At 46.3% G+C, this 11,096-nt stretch overlaps 1 protein-coding gene across 1 annotated transcript; it reads left to right on the top strand.

Annotated features, from left to right (window-relative positions):
* Window positions 1–242: 242 nt before the first annotated feature.
* Window positions 243–10,869, top strand: LOC131821553 (PWWP domain-containing DNA repair factor 3B-like). Its single transcript, XM_059157740.1, has 3 exons — window positions 243–334; window positions 6,714–6,898; window positions 7,618–10,869. The coding sequence occupies exon 3, from the start codon at window positions 7,838–7,840 to the stop codon at window positions 9,857–9,859; it is 2,022 nt and encodes a 673-aa protein (XP_059013723.1). The 5' UTR covers window positions 243–334; window positions 6,714–6,898; window positions 7,618–7,837; the 3' UTR covers window positions 9,860–10,869.
* Window positions 10,870–11,096: the final 227 nt, after the last annotated feature.

Below are 11,096 nucleotides of genomic sequence, written 5' to 3'. Positions count from 1 at the left end.
GAACTCCCCTGCCCTCAATACCTTTTCTGAGAACATAGGGTATTGTCTCTAATATTTCATTCATTCATTCACTCACTCACTCATTCATTCGGTTGGTCAGGGTGTAACTGACTGAGAGTGAGATCAGTGCTCTGCATCTGAGGATGTGTTAGTACTTCCTCGTTTCCATAGAAAGCTAACATCAGGGAGAACGTTTTGATGACATTCTGGTTTCCATGACAACTGGGGCGGGCCATTCTTTCCTGGAGGCAGAAACATTTAACAAGGATATTTACAGACTGGAGAGATGGAGTAACTCTTGAAACATCGAGACTAGTCGGTGTCTGCTATCAATGTGAGTCGTGTGTGTGTGTGTGTGTGTGTGTGTGTGTGTGTGTTGCCAGCGTGTGGTCTTTAAGACACACGCTGTCTTTGGACATTAAGAGCTCTAATCCCTCCTGTTTTGTAAGAGAGGATGTCAGCTCTTCTTGTGGGGGGCTAAGGGGATTGAATAACCTGTCACACCCCAGTCCCATTTTGCTATCCTGAGGTGACAGCATTGCACAAGGGCATGGTTACCTCAGTTCTTGAAAACAGAGATCCCCAAATATTTCTCATTGTGTACCTCTGCTTAACAATTGTCCCATGAACCTTTAAGGACATAAGTTTACTCATTTACACCTACTTACAGTAAAGTTACTATGTGTACGATATGAGAGAGAACATCAGGAGTCAGCAAACGAGGGAGATGGGTAGGATTGGAAAAATCTAATGTTACTTTGCGTAACCTTGGGGATAATACTGTGCTCACCCCGAGTAGCTGACACACACACAAACTGAGAAACATCCCTAAAAGACAAGGTCTGAGCCCAAGCTCTGAGGTCTCCTCCTCAGAGGTCATGGCTTCTCAGAACCATCATACCATCCCTTGGTTTCTCCAGAACTACAAGTGCCCACACTTCCTATCATGGCGCTCTTGTCTCACTGTTGCTTGTTGGTTTTGTTTTTGTTTTTCTTTCTCTTTTGGTCTCCAAATAATTCTGTCAAGCTCTCTCTAATTAAAACAATAAGGGAATATCACCTATTAGTCATGTTTGTTTTTCCCTCTTTGCTCTTAAGGCAGTTCTTTTCCCTTTGGTTTCTAGAAGTTTTACTATGATGAGCCGAGACCTGTTTGTGTGTGTTTTTTCGTGTGTGTGTGTGTGTGTATGTGTGTGTGTGTACGCGTGCACGTGCACGCCTGACGGGGGGAGTGGGAAGGGAGAAAATGTGTTATGTTCGCAGGTTGGCACATCAGTATACCACCCGATAGTTTTTCTTTGTTTTGGAGCACTGTTGGCTATTGTTCCTTCATACATTCAGCAACACTTCTCTCTTCTTGGACTGCAATACAATATCTCTTATGTGGTTAAATATATACATTTTAATAATGGATATTTCCTCCCATCCAAGTACTAACCAGGCCCGACCCTGCTTAAATAATGGATATTTCCTTTGATCAATATAAAATATACCTCAAAGGCATTTCAAGTCTATTCTCACGGCTTTCTCTGCAGTGGTATGGTACCGTTTTGCTTGCCTCCTTTTTTGTTCACTTACATCCAGTATTTGATTTCGTATCTCCTTAGAATCTTTGTAAAGCAAGGTGTTGGTGCCCAGGTATACATAAATTTGTCCTCCCTGTAATATCTTAAAACATTTGAAAAACGATGATGTATACCCTCACTCACCACACGCTCCCATCCTTTTTCTTCTTCTCTTTTCGGTGAAACAATGCCATGACATTTCTGTTTACCATTCTAGACTTTTCTCTTGCATTTACATGTCTTTTGTATCCTAAGATGAAGTATATATTGTTGTTCTCCGTGTGAATGTGTGCTTTACATAAAGGATATTATTGGTACTTAATTGGCCTCTAGTTAGTCGTTTGTTTTTTTGGTTTTGGGGTTTTTTTTGTTTGTTGGTTGGTTGGTTTTTGGGTTTTGGTATGTGGGGGGTTTTGTTTTGTTTTGGTTTGGTTTGGTTTGGTTTTTGTTTTGGTCTGAATTTTTTTTCCTGAGTCAGTACGTGAAGGTCTGCATCAGTCTTTGTGTTGGAGACATAACACACCCTTGTTGGCTTAGATTATAGGATTGTTAGTCTTTCCCCTTGGGTAGCAAGCACCTGGCACACATCCAATGTTGTCGTGACAAGCTACAGTGCAATGACTTCTCTCGTGAACGAGGGCACCTTTTTCTTCTTGCGCACGACACAGGGAAATCGGTACGTTCTGAAATACGCACCTTGTCCACTCACCTGGATATGAGTAGCTATGGAGGTCTCACCTGCAGGAAAGAGGGGGATGTCCGTGATATTTTTCAACCCCAATGCCGCGCGTGATTTCATTAGTGTTATGGATGGTGGCGGAGGTCTCCCCGTGGCCGGTAATAGGAGCTGGAGGGGTAACAGAGCACGTTTGGAAGAAAGTTGGCCTACTTGATAGGAGAAACCACCTGAGTCTGCGAAAGGCAAGGGAGGGAAGCCCCCCCCCCCCCTCACTCTAGTCTTAAAACAAGGCCCTGGGGGAAACCTTGACTTTTGTATAGTTCTTTGCTCAAGCACTCCTGCTTCTCCTTCTCTGAGTAGATGGCTCTTGGTGGTGTGTGCCTGCAGGCGTAGCTGCTGCGGTTCCTCCTTCCTTAAGGAAAAATTGGGAGGCAGAGCTTGGCAATTTGAAGGTGTATGTGTATTTAGTGTTGTAGCTGATCATTTGTAGGTAAGAAGCAAGCCTAACTGTTTCACTTCTTAGAGAAAACTGAGGCCAGGTCATGATTTTCCAGCCTGTAATATTTGCCATTTAAGTGTTTGTACAAAAATAGCCCAGATTTCCAAGCAGGCATGACCTCTGTGAATTTACGCAACTAGTGAACAACATAAGGGAAAGGTTTGAAGACATCAAATCCCATTCCGTTATTCTACAAATGGAACTCAAACCCGATGAATGCTTAAAAACTTTCACATGTGGGGCGCCTGAGTGGCCCAGTGCGTTAGGCCTCTGCCTTTGGCCCAGGTCACGATCTCAGGGCCCTGGGATCGAGCCCCACATCAGGCTCTCTGCTCGGCGGGGGAGCCTGCTTCCCACCCCACCGCCCTCGGTCTGCCTCTCTGCCTACTTGTGATCTCTGTCAAATAGGTAAATAAAAATATATTTTTAAAAAATCTGAGGGGTTTGAAGGGGCGGGGGGTGGGAGGTTGGGGGAGCCAGGTGGTGGGTACCACGGAGGGCACGGATTACATGGAGCGCGGGGTGTGGTGCATAAACAATGAATTCTGTTACACTGAAAATAAATAAATAAATAAAACCCCCAAAACAACTTTCACATGTGAAAGTTCATGCTGAATTCATCTGGCACTGGAAAGGCGCAAAAATAGGCAAGAACGTATTTTCTTTTATAACTGAAATTACATAAGATGTGCCTTTATAATAAAAAGGGGCAACTGCCAGCATTTTTTTTTTAATGGATATACATGTTTGGGGGACAGTTCAAAATCACAAAACCTAGCTCCCTGTCCAGTGGGGAGTCTGCTTCTCCCTCTGTCTCTTCCCCTCCCCTGCCCCGATTTGTGCACGCGCTCTCTCTCTCTCTCTCTGTCTCTCAAATAAATAAATAATTTTTTTTTTTTTTAAAGGGAAAGAAAGTCCAAGGGGTGCCTGGGTGGCTCAGCCGGCTGAGCATCCCACTCTTCATTTTGGCTCAGGTCGTGATATCAGAGTCGTGAGACTGAGCCCTGCGTCGGGCTCCACACTAGGCATGGAGCCTGCTTGAGATTCTCTCTCTCCCTCTCCTGATGCCCCTCCTCCCCCCACCCCAACAACAACAACCAAAGTCCGGTAAATAAGTAGTCATTGTAGGGAAGGAATGAGTGGGTGTTGGGGTAAAGGTGAGAGAAGGCCTGCCTCTGGGGAGTGGGGTGGTTTGGGAATTATATCGAGGAAAGTGCCCTTATTTTGAGACAAGACCTTCAGAGGATTGTATTCTTCTTTCCTTGGAAGTGATTATACAGCCCTTACTGGGGAAAGGAGTTGAAGAATAAAGCTTCCAACAAAGTTCTTCCAGAGCTCATGGCTGTTGATTGGAAAAAATAAATACCCATTGCCATCAAGTTCTCTTCATTCCTTAACCAAAGGGCAAATGGACTAGAACACAAGTTTACCAGGACTTAAATGCCGTAGCCGGTCCGTCTGAGGGTTCTATTTCTTGATGGTCCGGAATGGACTGTGAAGTTATAGATTGTGGAGGAGCTGTTTGTACCATTTCCCTTCCAGGTTCTTTTTTAAATATTTCATTTATTTATTTGAGAAAGAAAGAGACAGACAGACAGACAGAGAGGAGAGAGAAAGAGCGAGTGGGCAAGCGGGGGTGGGGGGAGGGAGGGGGAGGGGGAGGGGCAGAGAGAGGGGGAAAAGCGGACTCCTCGTTGAGCAGGGAGCCCGGAGATGCAGGACTCAATCCCAGGACCCCGAGATCATGACCCGAGCCAAAGGCAGAGACTTAACTGACTGAGCCACCCAGGCGTCCCTCCCCTTCTGTTTTATTCTATTTATTTTTACTGGGCAGGCATGTTTGATATGGTTGTAAACTAAAATTCTGGACACATTTTCATACCCAAGCCCTCTGAGGATTGGGGGGTTACTTTAGTGTCATTCCAAGGTTCTGTTTTTAATACATTGTTCCTGGTGTGCGAAAGAGGATCAAGATTTACATATCATTGTCTCTATCTATCTGTCATCTGTCTTTCTATACACCCACCTGTACACATCTTTGGGGGGAAAGAAGAGAGCTGCGCTCCTGTTAGTACGAAAGATAAAAGGGAAATCATTTGCAACATTGTGTACCAACCCTTAATGGGAGTTATCTGGGCAATGGGCCAAAGCATATGGTGAGGAGGCCATGTAGGATTTAATATTTTCCTTTAACACCCTTCCCTTCCGCTTGCCTCTCTGAAGGGTGCATTGCTTTGGTCATCGGAGAATGAACTGCCATTGACATTTTGGTTGTCTGCTGAAAGTTACTCCATTACATTCAACATTCCTAGTTGAACAGATAGATGTACACAAATGAGAATAGGAGAGGATATTCAAATAGGCGGTATGGTTTTTAAAGCCCTTTTTAATATCTTACAGAAAATACATATAAACAGAATAAAAAATGATGGGAGTCTCTGGACCCATATAGTTGCAGTTGGCATTCCTCCTAGGTGATCAGATTACTGCTGCTTAACATTTTCCCCACTTTATAATTTTAAACAACAGTTTAGATAATTCCATGTGTATTTTCAAAATAAGGAACTGAAAGGAGCTAAAAATAACATCTGCTCCGGAAGCAGAAACATTTGCATGCGTGTGTAGAGCAGAAAGCATGGATTATATGCATCAACATCAGGCATCTTGGGCCTCTAACGTCATTACTCTGAGTGCGTGCGTGTGTGTGTGTGTGTGTGTGTGTGTGTGTGTGGTGTGTCTTGGGGACGGGTAGCTATCTGGTTGGAGATGAGGTGACTCAGGCACTCCTGTATGAGGGGCTGGCAGGTCCTGCTGCAGGGAGACTGCAGTTGGCTGAGTCACCTGTTTTTCTTTCTCCCTTTTGTTCTGTGTCCTCACATGACACCTGTGTTCTGAGAGCCGGCACACTGAGTTCTCTAAAGCAGAGGACACAATACCTGCGTGATCATACACTCTGGCAAGAAAAGGTTTGTGCGGGCTATCCCCAAAGTAGGTATAGTTAGTCGCCATACATTTCTTGTTATATCTATGAGTATGTGTGAACCAAAGTTGTGCACTCATGCATTTATTAGGGAAATAATATTTTGTACTATGAAACATATCATTTGAAACTGATAATGGACGAGCTCAAATCTGTGCGTTATAATACCCATTTGAACAGTGTATATACAGAGAAGTAGGACCCATTAACAGGGTATTTCTTGGGGGGCGGGGAGAGGGATTGAGAGAACAACTGCATTTTCTGCCTTACACACATCTAAATGTTTGAAATGTATTTGAATAAAGTTTTTAAAATGTCAGAAGAAACCGCATTGTAAAGAGATTCACAAAAACCATGCAAAAAATCAGCATTCACATGAAACAGTGATCAAATGTGCGCTTGAGGGAAGAAAGGTAGTCAGTCCTAGGCAATATGTGCAGGCATGTGTACACGGACGCATAGGAAACGTGTGACAGGCCCATATGCCATCACACTGACAGGAAGCATCTATCATGTATGGCCTCCCGTAAATATCTCCCCACCCGTTTTGTGTTCTCTACAAACCCATTCAATGTTACTTGAGAAACACCCAAGACACGCTTACATTATAGACCCCATTTTTGTTACACACACACACACACACACACACACATCACACACACACACACACACACACACACACACACACACACACACCGGCTGCTCCTATTAAATCAATGCTTCCAAGGCAGACAAAAAGGCTATCACGAAAGCAGTAGTTCCCACGGTTCTGAAATAGGAGGACTGGCCTAAACTAAGTAGCTTAACGTCGAAATACTTTGGAAACGCACAAGAAGGAAGCAAATAGACGTGTCCACATTATAAATGAGATTTAACTAATTTTTTTTTCTGTTTCAGAATGGCCTGCATTCCAGAGTTGGGGAAGGGAAAATGATGAACCCATCCCCACTTTGTTGGCTTAATTCCCCATCTGCTTTTCTGATTTTCTAGATTAACGTTAGAGGTATATGGTAGGTCCTGGGCATCTACAGTTGATGTCATTCGATCCCTGGAAGGACAGTGCACTTCAGAAGCACAGAACAGAGTCAAGGGTCGGCCGGACAAGCAGTTGGAGTGTGTGCATCAAGAGCTGCAGCTCACAGAACCTCGCCTCCCCCCGATCCACGTGGTGTCCTGTAAGACATTCCTCTTTTACTAAACACTTCATTTGCAATCGTTTCGTGTTGACATTTGGAGTGTGGTTTATTTTGCTCCTCGCCCTACAGTCACTTTCTTACCCCAAATGGTGCCGGGGGCAGGGGACCAGCCTTTTCAACCACCACAGAGAAATGAAAATGTGCACGGCGCAGCCGATGGCCCACGCCTGCAGCAGTCCTGACGAAGGACGGTACCAGTATCCCCCAGGATGACCTTCGTGAGCCTCTGGATTCTAAGCTCAGGCTCCTGAACACGATATTGTGCTGACATTCAGTGTCTGTAGGCTGGAGATCACCTCTGGCTTCCTTGGGTGCACCGGGTGGCATTAGTACCCACCAGGGAAAGGAAAACCGAAGCATCCCCCCAGGATGAGCCCCAGGGAGCACAGAAGGCGCAGGATGTCCAGTAACACAGAGGAGATCTGGGAAGTGACACCCACCTCCCCATACAGACGCTCTTGAATACGCCGTAGTAACAAGCAGGGCAAGAAGTTGGGTTTGGACGGTTATAAAACGCCTCTGGTATCTTCTGTATTTTTCCGCCCGATAGCTGCCATGGGTTTACCCCCTGTCGGAGACACACTCTTTCTATTTCTTTGTTTGCGCTCTTATCAGTTCTCATTGACCATCGTTCTTCTACTTTCACAGAAGGAATTTGCTTCCTAATACTTTTCTTCTTTTCCTTTCCCACATTCCAGTATTCTCCAGCATAGTCCCTTGAAAGCACAAGTTCCCGGGACCCTGGGAGATTCAGGTGAAGAAGGACGGGCCACACAAGCTGGGAGCCCTTTGCGGTCCTAAGGCCGAAAGGGTGTGGTGAAGAACACTGTTTTAGGGAAGGCCTGCCGTGCCTGTGGGTGTGATGGCCAGACCTCTCGACCTCTCTTAATTACCTCTTGAGAGGAATCTCAAATCATAATGGATGCTGAGTACGTCCTATGCAATTGGAAAGGCCACGTTTGGCCCGCAAAGGTTTTGTCCAGAGCTAGGACCTCACCAAGACATAAGAGGAAAGGGGCACTTCTTCTCGAAGTCGAAATACTCTCAGTAGACGAAAAAATTAAAGTGAAAACCGCAGACACAAAGATCCTAAATGAGTCTCAGATTGAATACGTTGCCTCCTTGCTGATAGCCGAGCCGAAGGCCAGTGTCCCACCAGGACAGGAAGTGCCCTACAGAAACGCTCTTGCAGTGGCCCTAGAGATTCTGAATGAGAGAGCGAATTTGGGTCCAGCAAGAGCATCAGATGATCCAGAGACCACAAAGGGGACCACAAAAGCGTCCCAAAGGGGACCACAAAAGCGATCTCGTAGAAAGTTCCGGAAGCCCAAAGGGAGCTTACTGAGGCGTCTTAGGAGAAGCAAAAAACTCAGATCGCTGCTGGTATGCTCACAGACTGAGGACGCCCCAGGCGGTGGCCAACCACAGGCACACAGAACCGTCACGCCTATTCCCAGGAAAACGAGAGCGGAGCCCTCACAAAGCTCCAGCGTGTACCCAAACTTCCCATCACGTGCAGAAGAAGATTATGAGAAAGAGGGCAAGGGAAAGAGGCACACCTTGAGAGTCAGGGCCTTGCATCGCCCCGTCAAGGAGGAGGGTACAGGTGCTAAAGACGGAGGCACCCTTCGATCTCCGCCACCAGGCTTCAACCTCACTGTACCCAAGGCTCTGAAAGAAGAGGCCCATGACACCTACCCAAAGACGCTGGCCGTCTCCTCCGAAGGCTCTGCCCTCTCCGGGAATGTTGAGGACCTTGGAGAGGGTCCCCGGAAGCCAGGCTTGGAAGGTGCGGCGGCACCCTCCAGTGCCCCTCCTCCGAGGCTGCGTTATTCACTCCGTCTGGCAAATAAAAAAAGGAAGCTGCAGGTACCAGAGTTTGAGAAAGGGCTGCAAGGACTTCAGCCTTCAGTCAACTCGAAGGCCATTAACCCCACCACTGCTATTAGAAAGGATGTCGGCAAGGAAATGGGGCAACCGATAAGCATGGCTTTTCCACAAGAGCCTTGTCCCATTGAAGGAGGAATGATGGTCTGGTTTAAATTTCAAAATCACCCCTTTTGGCCAGCAGTGGTAAAGAGTGTCAGCCAAACAGAGCAGACCGCAAGGGTGCTTTTGATTGAGGCAAACATGCCCTGCGAAACGAGTGGCATTCAAGTTCCTCTTCGAAGACTAAAACATCTGGACTGTAAGGAGAAGGAAAAACTCATGAAGAGAGCCGGGAAAGTGTACGAGCATAGTGTGAACTGGTGTTTCTCCCTGATTTCCCACTACAGAGAAGGGCTCGGTCGTGGGTCTTTTGCGGGCTCTTTCCTGGACTATTACGCCGCTGATATCAGTTACCCAATTAGGAAAGCCATCAAGGATGGGGACGTGGAGATCGATTTCCCAAAGGTGAATTATGCCGACCTGGAAGATTCTGAGGAGGAGGCCTCCCTGGGTGGGAGGAAGCCCCACAAGAAAATTCTCCCGGACCGGATGAGGGCTGCTCGGGACCGAGCCAACCAGAAGCTCGTGGACTTCATTGTGAAAAGCAAGGGAGCCGATCACCACCTCCTGGACATCGTCAAAGGCAGGAAACAGTCCAGGTGGCTGGCATCATTTCTGAATTCAAGCCGGTACGTGATCTGCATTGAAACATACCTGGAGGATGAAGACCAGTTGGATGTCGTGGTAAGACATTTACAAGAAATCTACAAGCAGATAGACAAGAAAACGCTGACTCTGGCAAGAGATGACAAGGTGAGTTTTGTCCTGGAAGTTCTTCTGCCAGAAGCAATCATTTGTTCAATTGCCGCACTTGATGGATTAGGTTACGAGGAGGCAGAACAAAAGTACCTAAAGGGGCCACCGGTGCATTACCGGGAAAAAGAGCTATTTGATAAAAATATTGTAAAGGGAATGAGAAAGAGAGCGGCAACCAGGGGCAAAGCCAAATAACTCTTCTTGTGCCCACACTTTAGCAGGGAGACCTCTCACTGCCCTGTCTGTATGAAATGTGTGACCCTTCCATCCTGTACGGCATGTAAATCACATCCTGTATATTTGCGGCCCTGGGAACATGCTGCATTCCTTTTGCATCCATCTCTAGCACCTGTGCGTAGCACGGCCGTCATCATGTCTGGTTCCCAAACGCTTCACAAACTAACTTGTTAATTAGTTTGTTAACCTGTTCATTTGTTTTTAGTTTGTAAGCTTAACTAATTTGTTAAGTGCTGCAAACAGTTGTACTTCCCGCTACTTGCTTGGACGTGTAATTACCCAGATGTTTCCATAACGTTGCTTTTGACAGTACTTTGTGCTTTCATATAGGGGGCACATTCTTTTACTACGTGACAGACCCCTGGTGTCAGACATCGAGCCACGATCGTTTTTAAAAATCTCAGATAGGTGTTTACAGAAACATCACATGGATTTCTCATTCTTTCTGCAAGGCCTCAGTATAAATGATCTGATCGCTTTCTCAAGGTAATTCCTAAATTTGATCTGCCATGCTCATCTGTTTGGAAAAATAGCCCTGAGGGGCGAAGCCCACAGCAGAGCTGTTTTGTTTTCTATATATTGCCACTACCTTCAAATGGTTCTTGGAAAGGCAGTCTGGAATCCAAAGTTAATGGGTCATCTGCCCACAGTCCACGTGTGGATGAACGAAATCTCAACGTGCAGGAAACCTTTGGTCAGCCTGTGCAAGATTGTTGACTCGACGCTTCCCTCAGATTCCGCTTAGGGAAGTAGCTCTTGTTCGATGGCTAAAGGGTTTCCTAAAAACAGGCTCCTGGCTGTCTTCCTAACTGACCGGATGCTTTACACGTGGTGTTTTACCCCCATGTGGAAGACAACGAGAGTGATCATACACAAAGCTTAGCTATTTGAGCCAGGCTCACTGCTAGGAGCCCATCTAAGTGGCACACATTGTAGGGAAGCATGCGCTTTGTTCCGGACCTGTGTCCCCTAAAACACAGTCATTGTCTCAAACCAAGCAAGCCTTCTCTTCTGACTTATTTGCTGACAAGCCCTGACAGGTTCCAGCGGTCATAAAGGCAGCCTGGTAAGTCCCACTAGGCTGCTTGAGCAATACAGATGGACAAGGATATGGGAGCTCCGGAACGGGCAACGGGAAATCCTCCATGAGGCTAAACATGGCTGTTGTCAGAATACAACGAAACATCTCTAACTA

This window comes from Mustela lutreola, chromosome X, assembly GCF_030435805.1.
Source record: "Mustela lutreola isolate mMusLut2 chromosome X, mMusLut2.pri, whole genome shotgun sequence".
Classification (NCBI taxonomy): domain Eukaryota; kingdom Metazoa; phylum Chordata; class Mammalia; order Carnivora; family Mustelidae; genus Mustela; species Mustela lutreola.
The sequence above is the reverse complement of the archived record's forward strand: the minus strand, read 5'-3'. Positions and strand labels throughout refer to the sequence as shown.